Here is a 21,355-nt window from a genome sequence, read left to right as displayed (position 1 = left end):
ATCTCACAGGCACTCATAAATATTTCAATAGATAAGTGAAAGAACAAGCAGACAGGAAGAAGCACAATGAGAGGAACACGTATTTCAGGGAGAGGTAGGCAATTCACTTTTGGTGCTTTTGATTCTTCAGTGCCCACAGAGCATCAAGGGGAGGGAGGCCAACAGATAGCAAAATGTTTGGAGGTATCAGATGCTGCCTCCCAAGAAACATTGAATGATTCTTTGAAGAAGTCATTTTGTTTGAATAACATTAGTAGAAATATGATGTTTTGTGATATTTTTGCATTTTGCATAAAAGACATAACTTTTTACACAGAAGTAAAAAATGTGATTTGAGGGCAAAAAATAAAACGAAAGAAAAACAAATAAACAAAACGAATGCAAGAATCTACAGCATCAAAATCAGAATTTAAAACCAGGCAAGACCAGTATCACTTGGAAAAGACTGAATCCAAAATGCGGAACCTCAAAGGTCAGATCTTTGAGGATGATTTTCAGACTACCATATAGTGAATACCCCCAAATTATCTAGGATTCAGTAAGATTTTAGATGAACTATTCCATATCTATCTTAGTTTTGTGCTGATAAAACAGAATATCACAGACTGAGTAATTTTTAATAAACAGAAATTTAGTGGCTCACAACTATGGAGGCTAGGAAGTACTAGATCAGGGGCCAGCCTCTGCTGAGGACCTTCTTGCTGCATTGTGACTTGGCAGAAGACACAATATGGGGGAAAGAGAGTGCAGGAGAGGTCTAAACTCATTCTTTTTATAAGAAATCCACTCCCACAATGATGGCATTAATCCATTTATGAGGGCAGAGCCTTCATGGCCTAATCACCTCTTAAAGGTCCCATTTCCCAGCACCACTGATTAGGGATGAAATTTCCAATATACGAACTTTGGAGGACAAGTTCAAACCATAGCAATGTCCATACACAACCACATGCAGTTAGGAAAGGGAGTTTTATACTGGAGATATACATTTAGAGCCTTCCATATGTTCATACCCTTTGATCCAGAAATCCTACTTCCAATACCGTACCTTAACAGAATAATTCAACTAAATGCACCATAGAAGTCATGAAAACATTATGCGAAAGAGCAGAAACTGGAAAATAAGCCAAATACTCAAAATTCAGTGAAGAATTTTATGATGGGTATATTCCCATCATGAAATATTACATAACCACCAACCATATCAGTCTGAAGATTTAGTAAAAACACAGAGAAAGTTTATGCAATAATGCTAAATTAAAAAGCAGAATATCAACTAATTATGGACACTTTGACCGCATCAATGCAAAAAAACATTTATTTTAGGAGGAAAAAAACTAAAAAGAAATGCTCCAAAATGGTAGCAATGAGGCAGATTATAAATTATTTTTTCTTTTTAAAAGAAAAAATGTTTTGTTTTATTAATAATAATAATAATAATGATAATTGCTACCAGTTATTGGAGGCTTTTAATACTTCACATGCTCATTTTATCTTCATAACAACCCTATGAGATATATACTATTAATACTGCTATTTTACAAGTAAGAAAATCTACATCTAAAGAGAATGAGTAACTAGCTAAAATCACACACAGATTAGATGGTACATCTAGGGGGAATAAAATAAAAGGAATAAAATAAAATAAAAGGATAGTCTGTGATCTGGGCTCCTATCAAAGTCAAGGCTTTTAATCACTATATTATATTTCTATTTACTTTTGTTTTTCAATTAAAAGATGTATTATTTTAAAAATAAGGCCATAGTAAAATCAAATGACATTTCCTTTCTGATGAAAAAGTACTGAAACCTTAACTGGATTGGCTCTAACTCTTTTAGAAATCAGTGTGGTACAGAGTGAGAGACAAGAGAGGTCAATATAAGGATGGCAATGACTTGGGATAGATAGGGAGAGAGGAAACATGGAGAACTCTATGGCACCTACCACTTCTAGTGCCTTGTTCGAATAATTCTTCTTGGCAGCCTCCTGGAGTTCCATGGCCTGATGGATATACATTTTCCCAGTTAGGATTTCATTTTCTAGTATCGACAACTCTTTCAATGAAATGGGCCAATTCGACCGTTGTAATGCCTGGTTTAAAACTGTCTTGTTTTCCAAGTACTGCATTGGTTTGTCTGCATCTAACCTAAAAAATAACAACAAAGAAGAAATAAAAGGTGAAGAAAATGACCATAATAGAAACAGTATGGTAGGATGATTTCTAAGTAAATCCTCCCCTGAGAAACATTTGTTGAAGCAGGTGTCAGATACCAGATGACAGAGTCATAGTCATGTCCCCTGGTCCATCAGGACTTCTGTAGTTTGCAAAGGTTAAGAAAAACCATTTCTGTGAATTACGGTAAGCACTTCTCCCCATTACATTTGATTATTTGATTTTAAAGAAGTTTGATACACAAAAATTTTTTCAGCAATTTTTTTCTGCATATTTGAAGGCTATTCCCTTCTCCTTAGGCCTAACATGTGGCAGAAACAAACACGGGCTTCAAAGAGATTTCATATAAGTATGCCTAGCAGTGACTCTGAAAAACAAAGCAAAGTAAAGCAAAGCAAAACAAAACTCAAATGTTTGCTTCAGTGCAGTAATTCTTATACTAGCTTATTTTAGCTTTTTTGATCTCCTTTCCTCCTTGTAGGCTTAAATAGGCCTAAAGCTTCTTCTGGCTTTGCTGTTTTGGTCCACAAGGCACAGAAGCTAAACTTTCTAAGGCTGATGAGCAGAGGGACTCCAGAGGAATCTAGTGTGGTGTGATGGCCCAGGTCCTGGATTCTATTTCCAGGTCCAAGCTGCTTCTGAGTCAGATAGTTCTGGAAGAGGAGAGGCAGGGAGAAAGAAAGCATTTCATAGCTATCATTCTCTTATTGCTGAAAGCATCATTTACTCCGTTAGATGTCAGATGTTAGAAGACTACAGTCTAAACTCAGCACAGCCACAGGACTCAATCCACAAACAAAACCTGTCTTCAGAACAGCAAAAATTCTTACTAAAAATCTAAATTGGAATGATATCAGCAAGATGATGGAATAAGAAGCTGCAGGCCCTTATTTCCCCACAAACACAGACTTAACAACAATATAGGGACCAAGTTGCCTTTGTGAGACTTTGAGAAACCAATTAAAAAGTTGCAGCACCTCAGACAAGTACAACATCAGGAAGAGTTGTGTCAAAGAGAGTAAGAAAGTTTGTTGCATTTTGCTTGCCCTAGCTCCTCCCCTCTTTCCCTGGAATAGCACAATGCAATTGGAAGAAAACTCCCAAATCCTGGCTTCTCCCTTAGAGAGGAGAGTGAAATGTATACCCCAAATTCTTGGTTTTTTGAGGGGCTGCCCCCAAAACTGGTCTCTGTCTTGCCTGACTCAGAGTGCTGATGGGAACAGTGATATATTTTGGGTGCCAGATTGGGGGCCACACAACAAAAGAGTGCCATAGCTTGTCACAGCATCAGAGATATTACAAGACTGCAGAGAGACACCAGGGGGTGCAAGAGATTACAGGCTACTGAGAAAATCAGGGGTAAACCTATTTTATTTAACTGGGGGATTACACACACAGCTCAGAGAAGACAAATCCTCAGAAAAGGTTTGAGAGATCCATAGAATCTCCAAATGGCATGACTGGTGAAGGTCTTCCCCTGTAAAAAGTCAATCTGTAAAAACTGGGAGAAGTGGGGCTGCTTTTCAAATGCCCTAATCTCAACTAAAGGCATGCAAAGACATGGGAAAAGACATAGAAAGATGTGGGGAAAGGCTCAATCAAAGGAATAAAATAAATGTCTAGAAACTGATACTAAAGAAACGGAGATATATTAATTACCTGACAAAGAATTCAAAACAATTATCTCAATGATGCTCAATGAGCTAAAGGACATATTGAAACCCTAAAATCTGTTCCCCCATCATATGCCGAAATAAAATAAAAAAAAAATGAGCTAAAGGACAGCATAGACAAGTACAGGAAATTAGAAAAGTGATGCATGAACAAAATGAGAATATCAGCAAAGAGAGAAACTATAAAAAGAACCAAACAAAAATCCTGGAGCTGAAGATACAATAATTGAATTTAGAAATTCACTAGAGGAATTGAATGGCAGATTTAATCAAGCAGGAAAAAAAAAATCAGTGAACTTGAAAAATAGTTTAAGACATAAACTATCATAAGAGACAAAAAGGATATTATATAATGGTAAAAATCTACTAGGAAGATATGATAATTGTAAAAATATATGTACCTAACATCACAGCTCTCAAATATGTAACACATATGTAAATTTGACAAAATTGAAGGGAGAAGTAGCAGCTCACTAATAGGAGAGTTCAACCCTCCACTTTCAATAATGGATAGAAAAACTACACAGAAGATCAATAAAGAAACAGAAAACTTGAACAACACAGACCAGTTGGACCTTACTGACATATACGGGACACTCTACTGATCAATGCAGAATACACCTTCTTCTCAGGTACACATAGAATATTCTGCAGGATAAATTATATGTTAGGTCACAAAACAAGTATTTAAAACTTTAACAAGATTCAGAACATACAAAGTATCTTTTCTGACCAAAATGGAATGAAGCTAGAAATAACAACAAATGGAAAGCTGGAAAATCCACAAGCATGTAGAAATTAAACCATGTACAAATGAAAAATATGTCAAAGAAGAAATCACAAGGAAAACTGAAAAATATCTTGAGATAAAAACAAAAACAATATATCAAACTAAATGAGATTCAGTAAAAGCAGTACTAAGAGGGAAGTTTACAGTGGTAAACACTTTAATGTGAAGAAAGATCTCAAATCAACAATCTAATTTTACATCTTAAGGGACTAGAAAAAGAACAAATGAAACCTAAGGTTAGCAGAAGTGAGGAAATAATAAAGATTAAATTAGAAATAAATGAAATAGAGTGTAGAAAAACAATACCAAAAAAATCAATAAAACTAAGAGTTGATTTTTTTGAAAAGATCAACAAAAGAAACAAATGCTTAGCTAGATTAACTAAGAAAAATAGAAGATTTGAACAATTAAAATCAGAAATGAAAGTGGGAACATTACAACTGATGCCACAGAATTTTATAATGAGACTACTATGAACAATATTGTACCAACAAATTGGATAACCTAGAGGAAATGGATAAATTCCTAGAAACACTCCGCCTACTAATACTAGCTTATGAATAAATTAAAAAACCAAGCAGACCACAACTAATAAGGAGATTGAATCAATAATCAAAAACCTCCTGGCAAAGAAAGGCCCAGTACCACATGGCTTCACTAGAGAATTCTGCCAAAAAGTGAAAGAATTAACAGCAATCCTCCTCAAAATTTTTCCAAAAAAATCAAAGAGGAGGGAATACTCCCAAACTCATCCTATGAGACTGGCATTACTCTTATACCAAAGTTAGACAAAGATACCACAAGAAAAGAAAACTACAGATCAATATTCCTGATGAATAGTAATGTAAAAATCCTCAAAAAATCCTATTATACTAAAATGAATTCAACAGCACATTAAAAGAATAATAAACCATGAAATGTGGGATTTATTCCCCTGGAATGCAAACGTGGTTCAACATATGCAAATCAATGTAATACACCACATTAACAGAATGAAGAACAAAACATGATTGTCTCAATTGATGCAGAAAAACGGGTGTCAAAATTCAGCATTTTTTCACAATAAAAACACTCAGCAAACTAGGAATAGAAAGAAACTACCTCAACAAAATAAAGCCAGCAGCTAACATTGTACTCAATGATGAAAGACTGAAAGCCTTTGCTTAAGACCAGGATGCTTAAGAACAAGGATGTTCACTCTTGCCCTTTTATTCATCATAGTACTAGAAGTCTTAGAGACATTAGTCAACAAAAAGAAATAAAAGATATACAAATCAGGAAACAAGAAGTAAAATTGTCCCTGTTGCAGAGGACATAATTTTATTTGTAGCAAACCCTGCAGATCCCACCAAAATACTGTTATAATGAATACATGAATTCATCAAAAGTTGCAGGATACAAAATCAACACACAAAGATCAGTTGCACTTCTATGCCTTAAAAAGAACAATCAGAAAAAGAAATTAAGAAAACAATCTAATCTATAATAGTATCAATAAGAATAAATTAGGAATAAAGTTATCTAAGGAGGTGAAAAATTTATATCCTGAAAACTACAAAAATTGCTGAAAAAATTAAAGAAGACACAAATAAGTGGAAAGACAGCCTGTGTTCATGGATTGGAAGACTTAGTATTGTTAAAATGTTCATACTATTGTTAAAATGTCCAAAGTGATATGCAGATTCAATGCAATCCCTATCAAATTCCCAAAGGCATTAGATTTACTAGACAAAGACTTTAAATTAGCCATCTTAAATATGCTCAAAGAGGTGAAGGAAATTATTGATAAAGAACTAAAGGAAATCAAGAGGATGATGTATGAATGATTAGAGAATATCAATAAAGAGATAGAAATGATAAAAAGGAACCAAACAGAAATACTGGAGCTGGAAAGTACAGTAGTTGAAATAAAAATTCATTGGAGGGTTCCAACAGCAGATTTAAGTAGCCAGAAGAAAGAATCAGTGAACTTATAAATAGGTCAATTGGGATTACCAAGTCTTAGGAACAGAAAGAATAAAAGAATGAAGAGAGAAGAAGAGAGTCTAGGGAACCTATGGGACACCATCAAGCTTACCAACATACACATTATGGGAGTCCTAAAAAGTGACAATAGAGGGAAGGGGGAGGGGAATACTTGAAGAAATAATGGCCAAAAACTTCCCAAATTTGATGGAAGATATAAACCTACACATCCAAGAAGCTCAGCAAACTTCAAGCAGGATAAACTCAAAGAGAGTCACACCAACACACATAATCAAATTGTTAAAAGACAGAGAGAAACTTGAAAAGAGCAAGACAAAAGTGACTTATCATAAACAAGGAGTCCTCAATAAGATTTAAAATTGATTTATCATTATCAACTATGGAGACCAGAAGGCAGTAGGATGATACACACAATGTGCTGAAAGAAAAATGCTATCAATTAAGAATCCTCTGATAAAATTATCCTTCAAAAATAAAGGAAAAATTAAGACATTCCCAGATCAACAAAAGCTAAGGAGTTTGTTACTGATAGACTTGCTCTACAAGGAATGCTAAAAAGAGATCTTCATGATAAAATGAAAGGATATTAGAAAGTAATTCTGAGCCATATGAAGAAATAATCATGAGTGGTAAAGATTACTACATAGGTAAATACAAATGCTAGTATTCTTATATTTTTGGTGTGTAACTTATCTTGTTTTCTGTATTATTTAAAGGACAGATGCATTAAAATAATAATTATAAATCTATGTTAATAGGCACATAATATAAAAGATATAATTTGTGACAACAGCTATATAAAAGGTGTGAAGTTGGAGAGGAACAGTTAATGTTTTCTACTAAAACTAACTTGATATCAATTCAAACAAGATTGTTATAAATTTAGAATGTTAACTATAATGCTCATGGTAATTGCTAAGAAAATAACTAAGTATACAGAAAAAGAAATGAAGAAGGATCAAAATGATACACTAAAAATTAATAAAGGTAATACTGGAGAAATTGAGGGAAAAATATACAACATATACAGAACAAATAGCACAATTACACAACTAAGTTCTTCATTATCATTAATCACTTTAATTGTAAATGGATTAAACTCATCAATTAAAAGAGAAAGATTGGGAGAATGAGGAAAAAATGACCCTACTTACATGCTGCTTAAAAGAGATTCATTTAGACCTAAAGACACAAGTAGGTTGAAAGTGAAAGGATGGAGAAAGATATTCCATGAAAATAGTAACCAAAAGAAAGTTGGAGTGTCTATATTATTATTAGATGAAATAGATTTTAAGTCATAAATTGTTAAAAGAGAGAAAGCATGACACCTTATATTGATAGAAATGTCAAATCATCAAGAAGATATAAAAATTAGAAACATGTATGCAAAGCATCAAAAAATATGAAGAAACCTTGAGAAAACTAAACAGAAAAAGTTGTACAGTCTTCCTTTGGTGTCCGTGAGAGACTGTTTCTGGTACTCACTGTGGATACAAAAATCCACAGATGCTCAAGTCCCTTAAATAAAATGGCACAGTATTTGCATATAACCTATGCATATGCTTCTATGTACTTTAAATCATCTCTAGATTACTTATAATACCTAAAACAATGTAAATACTATCCAGATTACTTGTATTATTTTTCATGGTTGTACTGCTATTTTTTTCCTGGATATTTTTGATCCGTCGTTGGTTGACTCTGGATGTAGAACCCATGGATATGGAGGGCCAACTGTACAAAAATAGATGGACACTTCAACACCCCACTTTCAATAGTGAACAGAACGTCCAGATAGAAGAGTAAAAATAAAATAAAGGACAGAAAACATTATAAATCAACTACACTTAACAGACATACAGAGAATACCTCATCTAACAACAGCAGACTACACTACTTTAAGTGCATATTTAACATTCTCTGCGATAGACCATATGTTAGATCATAGCAATTCTCAAAATATTTTAAAAGAACAAAATCATACAAAGTATCTTTTCTAAACATGATGGAATAAAGCTAGAATAATAACAAAAGGGAAAACTAGCAAATTGGCAATATACAGGAATTATTAATACCATATTCAAATAACCAATAGGTAAAGAAAAAAATCACTAGGGAAATTAGTAAATAATATGCGATAAATGACAATGAAAACTATAACAAAATTTATGGGATGCAGCAAGCCAGTGATCAGAGAGAAATTTATGGCTGTAAATAAATGCCTCCATTAGAAAGATAGAAAGATCTCAAATTAACAACCTGAACTTTATACCTTAAGGACTTAGAAAAAGAAGTGAAAACTAAACCCAAAGCCAGAATAGGATGGGAATAATAAAAAGTAGACCAGATATAAACAAAATAGAGAATAGGAAAGCAATAGAGAGAAGCAACAAAATGAAAAGTTGGTTCTTTGAAAAATGACAAAAAAAAAAAAAATTCACAAACCTTTACCTAAACTGACTAAATTAAGGAGACAAGACACAATTACTAATATCAGAAATGAAAGCAGAGACATTACTATTACAAAAATCAAAAGAATTATAGAGAATATTATAAACAGTTGTGTGACAACAATTAGGTAACCAAGATAAAAAACACAAATTTCTAGAAACACACAGATTATCAAAACTGACTCAAGAAGAAATAGGTAATCTCAACAGTCTACAAAAATTAAAGACATTCAATAAGGACTCAACTTCTCCACCCCAAACAAAGAGAAGTCCAGAAGCATATGGCTTGACTGGTGAATTCTGCCAAACATATAAAGAATTAACAACCTGTTCAAACTCTTCCAAAAAATAGAAGAGAGGGATGCCTTCTTACCATAGTCAACAAGGCCAGAATTACCCTGGAACCAAAGCAAGACAAAGATACCAAAGAAAACTACAGACCATTTCCTTTATGAATATGGGCATAAATATCTTTAATAAAATATTAGCAAATCAAATCCAACAGAACATTTAAAGGATTATACACCATGACCAAGTGGGATTTATCCCAGGAATGCAAGGGTGGTTCAACTTAAGAAAATAAATACACATCAGCAGACCGAAGGGAAAAAAAATCACATGATCATCTCAATAGATACAGAAAAAGTATTTGACTATATTCAGCACATATATTTCATAATTAAAAACAATCAGCAAACTAGGAACACATAGGAACTTCCTTAACACAATAAAGGTCATTTATGAAAAACCCACAGTTAATATCATACTCAATGGTAAAAAATTGAAAGCTTTCTCCCTATGATCAGGAATAAGACAAGAATGTCCCTTTTCACCACTGCTATTCAATGTTATACTGGAAGTTCTAGCTAGATCAAGGGAAAGAAATGAAAGGCATTCAAATTTGAAAAGAAGAAGTCAAATTATCTCTATTTGCAGATGAAATGTTTCTATATGCAGAAAATCCCAGAGACACCTCCCTACCAAAGCCACTAGAATTAATAGATTCAGCAAAGTTGTAAGGTACAAGGTCAAAATACAAAAATCAGTTGTGTTTCTATGTATCTGCAATGAACAATCTGAAAATGAAATTAAGAAAACAATCCCATTTACAATAGCATCCAAAAGAACAAAACAAGAAAGAACATGAAAGGCTTGTACACTGAAAACTATAAAACGTTGCTGAAGAAATGAAAGACCAAAATAAGTGGAAAGGCATTCTGTGCTCATGGGTTGGAAGACTTAATATTGTTAAGATGGCAGTACTCTCTAAAGTGATCTAAAGATTCAGTGAAATCCCTATTGAAATTCCAATGCCTTTTTTTTTTCACAATGGAGAAACCAATCCTAAAATTCATATGGAACTTCAAGGGACCCCAAATAGCCAAAACAATCTTGAAATAGAAGAAAGTTGAAGGACTCATGCTTCCCAATTTCACAACTTGCTACAAATCTATAATAATTAAAAGTATCAGCTGGCATAAAAGTAGACATATAGACCAATGGAATAGAATAAAGAGTTCAAAAATAAGCCGAAACATTGATGTTTAATTGATTTTCAACAAGAGTGCCAAGGCCATTTGATGGGGGAAAGAATAGTTTCTTAAACAAAAGGGGCTGAGAAAATTAGATACTCACATGCAAAGGGTAAAGTTCGGCCCTTACCTTACTTTCTATACAAAAATTCACTTAAAATGGATCAATAACATAAATGTAAAACCTAAGACCATAACCACATTGGAAAACAAAGGGATAAATCTTCATGATTTTTGTATTTGGCAATGGATTCTTAGATTTGATACCAAAAGCACAACCAACAAAAGAAAAAAAGGTAAGTTGACTTACCTAAAAATTAAAAGCTTTTGGGGAACAAGATGGCCAAATAGAACCTCTCAGTGATCATCCACCCACAGGAACACTCATTGAACAACTATCCACACAAGAAAACACCCTGGTAAGAACCAAAAATGAGGCGAGTGATCACAGGACCTGGTTTTAACATCACATCAAGGAAATAGGCACTGAAGAGGGTAAGGAAGATAGTTTTACACTGCCTATACCACCTCACCCCAGGCCTCAGCAGGGCCACAATGAGAGAGAATCTGTGTACTTGGGGGAGGGAGAGTGAAGTGATTCTGGGACTTTGCTTTGGAACTCAGTGCTGCACTGTCACAATGGAATACAACACAAGGAACAATTCTGCTGGTACCCTTGGAGGGAGTATTTAGACCATCCCTGGCCAGAGGGGAATCCTCTTCCTTAGCAGTGGAAACCTGAGCTCCAGCTGGTTCCACCACTGGCTGACAAAAGTGGCCTGGGGACTAGAATAAATCTGAAAGGCAGCCAGGCCACAAAGATGGCAATCCTTGAGCAAGTCTGGTGCTTCACTGGACTTGCAGCCAGTGGACTTGGTTAGGGTGCACATGACCCAATCAGACACCAGCTGTGGTGGTCAGGGGAGTGCCTGCATTGTCCCTGCCCCAACTTCAGGCCATGCAACTCAGAGACAGAGAGACTCCTTCCACTTGTGGAAAGGAAAGGGAAGCGTACAGAGGGCTTTGTCTTGCAACTTAGGTGCTAACCAGCTCAGGCACAGTAAAATAAAGTACCAAGCAAATTCCCGAAGCCCTCAATTCCAGGCCTTAGCTCCTGGATGACATTACCATATCCACCCTGGGACAGAAGGAAATCTGCTGCCCTAAAGGGAAGGACCCAGTCCTGGCAGGATTTATGACCTGATGACTAAGGAGCTCTTGGACCTTGAATATCCTTCAAACATGAAGAAGAAATAAAGACTTTTCCAGACAAATGAAAAGTGAAGGATTTTTGTCATCAGCAGACATGTCCTATAAGAAATGCTAATAGGAGTTCTTTAATCTGAAAGAAAAGTGTATTAATGAATAATAAGAAATCATTTAAAATTCACTAGTAGCAATAAGTACATAGACGAATACAGAATACTCTGACACTGCAGTAGTGATGTGTAAAACACTCATATCTTGAGTAGGAAGACTTAAACACAAACTTATTAAAAATTGTAACTACAACAACTTCTTAAGAGATAGATAGTATAAAAAGATATATATAAAAACAAAAAAATTCAAAAAGTGGGGGGAATGGAGTTAAAGTGTAGAGGTTTTATTTTTAGCTTTCTCTTTGCTTACTTGTTTGTTATTTTTTATAATCAGAGTTAAGTTGTCATCAGTTTAAAATAATTAGTTATAAAATGTTATTTGAAAATAACCTCAACTCAAAAATCTATGAAAACTCAACCTCAAATCAAAAAATCTACAACAGATACACAAAAAATAGAAAGAAAATAGAAGGGAAGATAGCAGACTAGAAGCAGCCCACAAGCACGCCGTTCTCAAGGAAAGGAGTGAAAATTGCAGGCAGATGCCTACCTACAGATAGCTTTTCTTAGAAGGAACACTGTGAAATCACAGAGAAGCAACATGGGACACTTGGAGGGAAGTAGAAGGTGACTGGGTGATACGTTTGACAAGATCAAAGGGATCTTTGGGAGGCATCTACATGCAGGGAAGATTAGGAAGATAGAGTGCTGGGGTGTTGCACTGACACCACAAGCACTGTGGCTGAGTTGTGAGAGGTCTCCCTCCACCACCACAGGCCTCTGTCTGGACAGACAGGGGAGCTGCCTAGAGTCTGTGCAGAGCCATTGCACAAGATAACAGGCACAGTAAGGATCTGGTGGCAGCTAATCCTGATTTTCTGCAGCTGACACCATCCTATGCTCTCAGGTGAATGGTGCCAGGTCTGCAATGGACTCAGCTTTGCAGCAACAGTCTTCATTCATATTACTCCCACCACTTGAGGGAGGAAGTAGATACTCCTCTAACCTGCACCTTGTGACTGGAAGCCATGTTCCCCTCCCCTCCAGTGCTGCAGGATCTGAGCAGAGGAGTTGCCTCAGATGCTTCAGGCCCCGACCTAGAAGCTTTCGGAGACTGCTTCAGTGGAACTTAGTGGGGTGAGGAGAACTCCACGGTCCTTGGGTCACTGGAACCGACCTCCATGTGGAGGTGGTGGTTTGTAAAACATTTTGAATATCCTAAATACCACTGAATTGTACACTTTAAAATAGTTAATTTTAGGTTACATGAATTTCACCAAAATTTAAAAAAAGTTAAGAGGGAATAGAATGGCTTACCTTTGTTTTTCCTCTGGAGATAATGCTTGCCAAACAATTTTATTCAAGCGTCTGTTTAAAAAACAACAACAATTTAGTGGGAATACTTCATTTCATGGCAAAAGGCTGACCCCAGGCAATGCGGGGAGCCCAAGCTAAGTGTCATTACCACCGGACCACACAGCAGTTACCCGCTTAGAGAGACTAGATATGAGTGTTTCCTCAGCATCACTGCAGAAGCCTTGTGGTTTTGTAGCAATTATGTCAACTATTAAAGGAGAGCTCAGCTCTCAGCTCAGTCAGGTAAAACCCAATCTGATCAAAGGCAGTAGACAGATTATTCCTATGTATGAAGACGTCTCTAACCTCTGACCATTTTTCTTCCTAAGGAAAACATAACAACAGTGCCCCTACCTAGCTTGCTTTCCGTAGACATTCTTCTGCCTGGATTCTCAGAGCAAAAGAGGTTAACAAGGTCATAAATAGTAGGATTGGGATGCAGTGTAGAGATCAACCAGTCTGTCTGCCTTGTCTTCTATATAAGGATGCTGAGGGGCAGACAGATGAGGCACTTTGCTCGCCTAGCACTGCTACTTGGCGGCATTGAGACTACAGCTCATTACTGAATGTGTTTTCGGAGGGAAGCTGTCACCCAAGAGGAGAGAAGGGGATTGGATCCAGTGGTTCCTCCAGGGGAGTTCACTACCCCAAAGCATGCTTCCTGGACTGCAGGCTCAGAACACGGGCTCCAAACTTGTGAGCTGATGTTCCATTAAAAAAATTGCTTCAATAAAATAAGGTGCGAGGACACTACTCCACTCAGAAGGCATCCTTCTAACCACTGGATCCAGCACCAGTGGGATGAGGCTCTGAGAACACACTTCTGGCAGAGGTGTTATCTTGCCTGCTCTCCCACCAAGAGCCCGACAAGACATGGAAAGGGAGTCTGCTGTGGGGGGTAGGTAAGAGGATGGACTCTGGAGCCACATGCCTGGGCCCAAAGCTCAGTTAGCTTCTCCTCTTCCCAGCCATGAGGCTTTGGACCAGTATCCAACTTCTTCTGTAAAATGTGAATAATAGTACCTCCCCCCTTCCTAGTGTCACTGTGAAGACTCAATGAACTAGTATGTATCTAACACACAGAATTGTGTCTGACACAGGTAAATGTTCTGTAAGTGACAGAAAAAGAGTCAAGAAGAGGGAAATAAGCCAACTAAGTTTTTCTGTCTCACTTGAAATTTTTGGTTCTTTGGGGCCTATCTGGAAATTGGTTTTCTTTAATCATGTAGTTCATGTAACAATGATCAAGAACGCTAAGACTTGTTAAAAGGATTCATAGTATGCATTTTGGGTTTGTGTGTATGTGTGTGCTTTTCTTTAAAAAAACAAAAACCCTATTCACAATCCTCTTAAATCTAAACTTTGAAAGTGGAGGCAGTGTGGTAGGGAGAGACTGGGAGTTTAGATAAGGGCTTTGGAATGACCTGGGTCTGGATCCAAATCTCTATGTCCCTACTTTCCTGCTATGTGATCCTGTGTTACACAGCTTTTTGAAACTTGTTTTCTCAGTGATAAGACAAAGATGACCACATCTGCCCTTGGCATCCTTGAGAGGATTAAATGAGGTATATAAATAAAGTGACCAGGAATAACTCAATGTTTGTTCCCTCCAGGTTCTGAATAACAAGGCTTAGAAATTCTAAGAAATCATTGGTGAATGTGGTCCCAGTTAGCTAGCACATGCCTCTAACTTTAATTCAATCCTTTAGAAAAGACTTTTCCAACAGCACATTTTTAAAACCTCTGTTATTCTCCTATTTTCCATTTTCACTGAAATATTTCAATGGCTCTACTGAAGCCATTGGCTCTTTAATGCTGGGAGGCAACCATAGGAAAACCATTGTGTTAAGCACGTGTTACAATCCCCATGGGATGCGGGAAGGGGACTGGGTATGAGGGATTCTCTGAGGCTGGCCCAGCCCCTTAATTTGGGTATTTTACTAACAATAGTTTTCCTCTTTGTTGTAGGAGAGTAAAATTTGGTTGAGGGGTTGTATTGACTAGCTTTCTGTATCTTTAATTTCAAATCTACTTGCGCCAAGAATTGATTCATTTGCAAAGCAGCTTGTAACTAGCGATACTTCGGAAGTCTGATATGCACCCAGCACAGCAAATTGAAGACTATAAGTAGAGGGTTCGAGGCATGGTCCCAGAGCCAGGTTAGAACAGATGCTTTTCCTTTGGGTACGAGAGCTGTGACCTTGACTTTAGACTTGCAATCAAAGTAAGCTGCAGAAAAATCACCCCAGAATCTAGCTAGCCCTGGCAATATTTACTCAAATCTTATGCTCAGACACATGAAGCCAAAATTACTGCCTCAATTCTTAAAATATTGAAACAGAAGAACTCTCACACAGGGGTACTAAGTGTGACCAAAGCAACTATGTCATTATTTTGGCCAAAGGACTGTGAGCTTCTCATTTGATTAGTTATCCCTAAATATATGGATTTAGGTTACATGAAGGTTATATATAAGGTTACATCTGGCTTACTTTTGGTGAGAAACTCCTTAGAAATGTTATTTGGAGATGGGGTGGAGGTAAACATTTCATCAATTGCTTTTTATATTCTACATATCTTGAGAAAAGTAGAGCAAAATGGAAAGAGGAATTTACATTTATGTAAATGTATATACAAAAGTCTTAAACACTTATGTATGTATAAAAGTCTTAAACACTATTGAATGCAAAGGATTAGGAAATTTTATTCTGTATAATATTCATGATAACCTTGATATTATTAAGTCACTGTGTTAAATAAATTATTTAATACAAACATCAAATTAACATATCAAATAATTCAATCAATAATTTTATATATTATTAAATGATATCAGTCATGTAAAAATTAATGTTGTTAATAATATTAAAACATTATTTTTAATACTAATAATATAGAGACAATAGTTCTCTAGAGGATACTAACGGGTTTTCCAGATTTACTCACTGGAAGTAAGAAGTGGGACAAACCACTTACTATGTCTGTGTTTTGGTTTTGCTGCTAAGGAAGAAGGCCTCTCTTCTGCTTGGGAATGGGGGTCCCTGTCCTTCTTGAAACTCCAGGGGAAAGGTCAGCATAGTGGGAAAAGCTGTATGATGGCCACATTCTATATATCTATAGTCATTTTAGGATTAGCAGATTCAGGAAATGAAAGGGACAAGTAATTAACATTAACTGCTCTTTATATGTGATCTACATAATCCTCACAACACCCCTGTGAGATAGGTTCTGTGAATAAGGAATCTGAGGCTTATGATTGTCACATACTTACCCAGAATGCTGTCAGATCCAAGAATGAAACCGCCAAGAACTTTCTGACCTCAAAGCTCTAGCTTGTGGTCTTACACCAGACTTTCACAGACCAGGTAATTACAGAACTAAAATATTTGAGTTATTCAAGCAAATCACATTTGAATTTGAATGGTATTATTATATTGCATTTTGAATAACTGAATTTGAAGAATTTTAATAACTAAACTTGAATTATATCAAATTTGAATAGTCAAATAAACACACACATACACAGACACCTGCTAAGAATTGAGGATGAAGGAGAAAACAAGGTTGGCCAAGCCCCTGGCCTCAGGAGGTGACATCCTAGAGAGGCAGAGATGGTCAGCAGACCATAGGCCTGTGCAGAAGCCCCAAGTTCTCTAAGGGCCACACAGAGGGTGGGAAGTGGAGGGGAACTGAAGAAAGGCCTCTCTGAGGAGGGCCATTGGTGCTGAGGCAAGAAGGGATAAAAGACCCTGCTAGGGACACCAGCATAACAGGAGGAGGAGTAAAGCTTGGAGGGAAGGAGAGGTCTGCCTGGAAGTCTCAGACGTATGGGCAAGGGTGAGCCTTGACTGGCTCAACCTGCCTCTGAAAGAAAGATGCAGGGCAGGTATAGACTCAGAAATACACAGAGGACCCCAGGTAAGAGAGCCTCAATTCTAGGTGAGGGCAGTGGAATAGGTTTAGGTGGAGGGTGGTGGGAGAGGTCTGTGATGGCAAAGTTGGGAAACATGTGCCATTAGACAGGACTGTGTGCACCCTGTGGGCAGGAGTCAGACCTTGTATTTGTTTTGAACATACACTAGACACACAGCAAAATGACAAGAGGCCAATAAACGCTGGCCTGGGCCACATTGTTAACTTTCATGGACACTGTTTCATTTCTCCCACACACATGATAAATGAAAACTCAACTTCCAGAACCAAGACCAGGCTTGCTTGAAGAAGCTGGTATGCTCAAAGTTTAAGCAAATGCTGTGCACCAAGGATTAATTAAGTAATGTGAGCAGGGTGGGGAGGTGATCACAGCATGGACAAGGATGAAGACTGGGTCATCCACCCCTTGTGAGGAGAGGCTCCAGTCTCAGCACAGACACAGGAACTATTTCAGAGCATGGATTTCACTGTAGTCAACTTTATCATCATCTTGAACTTGATATGAAAAATTTTTAAATAATAATATATACTTACATTATCTCTATTATCTCACTATGGAGTTTTATTAGTCACTTTACAGAATGTTAGATATGAAATGATCAAATTCACTCTGTTAAAAGGAAAACTTTAAAGATCTCATGGAAACATGAAATGTCTATAGATTTTGGAAAGGGAAGCTGGTTTCTTTAAAGCAATGCCCAAAATATTCAAGTGAAGTACTTAATGCAGTGCCTGGCACATAGGAAGCCCTGAGTGCTGCTGTCACTGCTGATAATCCTTATGAACAATTTTTGAATCACTGATTCAGATAAAAAATCTAAGCTAAAACAAGAAAAAAAAGCCAAAACAAACAAATACATTCCACACCCATTAAAGAGCAGCCAAGAGTAATACTTACTTTTCATAGGACTTAATTGCCTTTTCCACTTTTTGCTTGTAGATATTGAGCTTGACTCCGTGTGGGTTAATTAATGTCATCTTATTTGTGTCACTGCACACATGTGCCAGAGGGAACACCTACATGTCAATACCAAAGGAAAGTGTCATTTGATAGGTTAAAAGGTACCTTTAAAAATGTATCTGCATAGCTGTATAATTTTTTTCTGACTATAAAATCAATGTATTATAAATGTAGGAAAATTAGAAAATGTAAGTAAATCAATAGAGAAAAAAATAAGAATCAGAGATATCATTTACTAACCTTTTCTTTCCAAGTTTTAAAACTATATATTTTTAAAATAACCACCACCACACACACACATATATACACAAGCCAGAAAACAACAATAAAAACCCAAATCTGTTTAATAAAACTCTAATCAGAATTAGATATTATCTTCAGAAGCCTCTGTCAAATTGGTAAGAGCAGGCAGAAACAGGATCTCATTTTTGCTTCTTTAGAACTTAGTAGTTGGGTTAACTATCTTTTTATGTACTTATTTTACATTTTATTTTTTGAGAATATTTTATTATTGTTAATATCTTTTGACCATTTTTCTTATCAATTTATAAGAGACTCTTATAACATGTCAAACAAAGAGCGCTTAGTGATCAATTAAACCACTTTCTACAAGAGGAGCAGAGCACCAGAAAGAAAGGCTTCCTTTTGATGTTCTTTCTGTCTCTATCTGGTGCTTACTTCTCGGTTTTTGGATACCTCTGATTCCATGCCAGGTAATTCCAAGGAGGAAAGTAGTAAACTTATTGCTGGTTTGGTGGAACTTTGAATTCTGGTCTCCCTCCCCAATTCTTTTGGGACCATTTTGAGTTCCAAATTTGATAGCTCCTCCATATAGTCTAAGATTTATAGTTGTATTTAATGGGAGAAACTGGGAGAGGTATGCTTACTCCATCCTCCCTTGTAATTGAAATCCACCTTCATTCTTTTCTTCCCAACTCCCCTTTCATCTTAATAGTACCTGTTATTTTATGTTTATCTATTTGCACATTACCTATTTTTCTCTAGTAGAATGTCAGCTCCATAAGAGCAGAAACTGTTTTATTCACTACTGCATTCCTATCACTTAGAACAGTACCTGACACATAGAGTGCCCTCAATAAATATTTGTTGATAAATGAATAAATGAATATTCACAAAAGATATATCTCATATCTTAATATTTAAATAAAAAAAGAAAAGCATCTATAAGGAAAATGCTAAGCTATACTATCATTGTCTCAAATTGAATATAATTCTGACCCTAGAAACATATAAGCATTTTGGAAATATGGAGAATTACTTTTAAGAAGTAAATTTTTGCTTTCAATCAAGATGACATAGTTCATGCTTTTATGTTCCCCCATGCCTCCAAAATCATACAAACATTTTATTGTTGTTATTAAGAAAATAATGCATAAAAAGAAAGAAAGAAGGATGCATGATTGATAAATAGGTTCTAGAGACAAAAAGCTGAGCAGAAATGTGAAAAAGTGAGCAGGGCTGAAGCTGTGGGCTTGCTGATTCTGGGCCCAAAGATGGCAGGGCGGTGGGAACTCAACTCCTGGAAAGCAAGTGGGACTATGAGTACTCTGTAAAACAACAGCCTAAATCAGGCTCAGTGCCTGACATCAGCACTAGCATGATAATCAGCACTGGTCTTTTACTCCTGAAAGAAGGCCCTGCCTAAGGAGAGTAGACACTGATGTAGCCTCACAACCAAGAACTAAACCAAGACATTCTTTCAATCTGTAATATCCACAATATTGCCATGGAACAAGAGCTATAAATGCCCATGGGAGGGACAGGATGGTAGATCAAAGGGATGGATTTAGGCAACTGCAAAACAGAATGAGAAAGAAAAAGGGCAGATTTTTAAAAAATCTTGTTAAAATGAGCTAACATACTAAAATGTCCAAGTACATACAAACGTACAATGCCAAAATTAATAACTGATCAAATCAACAATCAGAATGTCAACTTACTTCAGAATAAATTAATTTTATGAGCCATCTCACAATGACTTTAAATTATCATTAAAATTGCTTATGATTAGGTTGCTCAAAGATGTAACAGCTATGTAAAAGTATAAAAATTTACTGAAGTGCCATAAGAAGAAATGGATGGAATTTTAAAAACAATAAAAAAAATCTATCTTGGGAAAAAATTGTAATTGAAACAAAAAATATTAATAGATAGAATAAATTCTAGACTGACACAATCAAAAAAAGAACTGGTGAACTGGGTGATTATATGGAAGACTTTTTCCCAGAATACAGCACAGATAGATAAAAAGAATGTGGATAAATAGATCGTGATGACAATGTTGATGATGGGAGATAGATAGATAAAGAGATTGAGAAACTTCAATATATTGATAAAAATTTCAAAAGAATAGAAGATTGTTAGAGAAGCAACATTTGAGGCTATCACAGTTGAATTTTCTACAATTTGAAAAAGTAAGTCATTAGATCAAAAGTCAGCCCATAACAAAATAGACTAAAAAAACAAAAAAAACCTAAATCCACACAGACATATTGTAGTAAAACTGCAACATATAAAATTTAAAGGAAAATCTTAAAAGCAATCTATTCAAAAAAAACCATATAAATCAGTAACATATATAACAGATAGCTATTTCAACATACACAGATCAATAAATGTGATTTACCACATAAACAGAAGTAAAAACAAAGACCATATGATTATCTCAATATCAAGCATTTGATAAAATCCAGCACCCCTTCATGATAAAAACTTTAAACAAATTAGGCATATAAGGAACAAACCTCTAAATAATAAAAGCCACATATGAAAAACCCATCCACCATCATACAGAATGGGGTAAAAGTTGAAAGCATTCACCCTAAGAAGTGGAACAAGACAAGGATGCCCACTGTCGCCACTTTTATTCAACATAGCAGTAATGAGTAATCAGGTTAGAGAAAGAAATAAAGGTCATCCAAATTAGAAAAGAGGAAGTCAAAGTATCCCAGTTTGCTGATGATATGATCTTATACCTAGAAAATCCTCAAGATTCCCCTCCTCAAAAAGATTTCTAGGATTGATAAATTCAGAAAAGTCATTATATCAAAAAGACACCTGCACCCAAATATGTATCACAGCACAATTCAAAGATATGGAATCTATTGCAAAGATATGGAATCAACCTAAGATGTCCATGAACTGATGAGTAGATAAAGAA

At 36.0% G+C, this 21,355-nt stretch overlaps 1 protein-coding gene across 1 annotated transcript in view; it reads right to left on the bottom strand.

Moving 5' to 3' along the window:
• The window catches only part of VWA3B (von Willebrand factor A domain containing 3B), a 218,312-nt gene that overhangs the window by 45,901 nt on the left and 151,056 nt on the right, over nucleotides 1–21,355 (bottom strand). The window contains 3 exon segments of the mRNA XM_076001008.1: nucleotides 1,946–2,147; nucleotides 13,242–13,292; nucleotides 18,112–18,230. Coding sequence (XP_075857123.1) covers nucleotides 1,946–2,147; nucleotides 13,242–13,292; nucleotides 18,112–18,230 — 372 coding nt within the window.

This window comes from Microcebus murinus, chromosome 3 (assembly GCF_040939455.1).
Source record: "Microcebus murinus isolate Inina chromosome 3, M.murinus_Inina_mat1.0, whole genome shotgun sequence".
Taxonomy (NCBI): domain Eukaryota; kingdom Metazoa; phylum Chordata; class Mammalia; order Primates; family Cheirogaleidae; genus Microcebus; species Microcebus murinus.
Note: the sequence above shows the minus strand (reverse complement) of the source record. Positions and strands in the feature narration are given on the sequence as shown.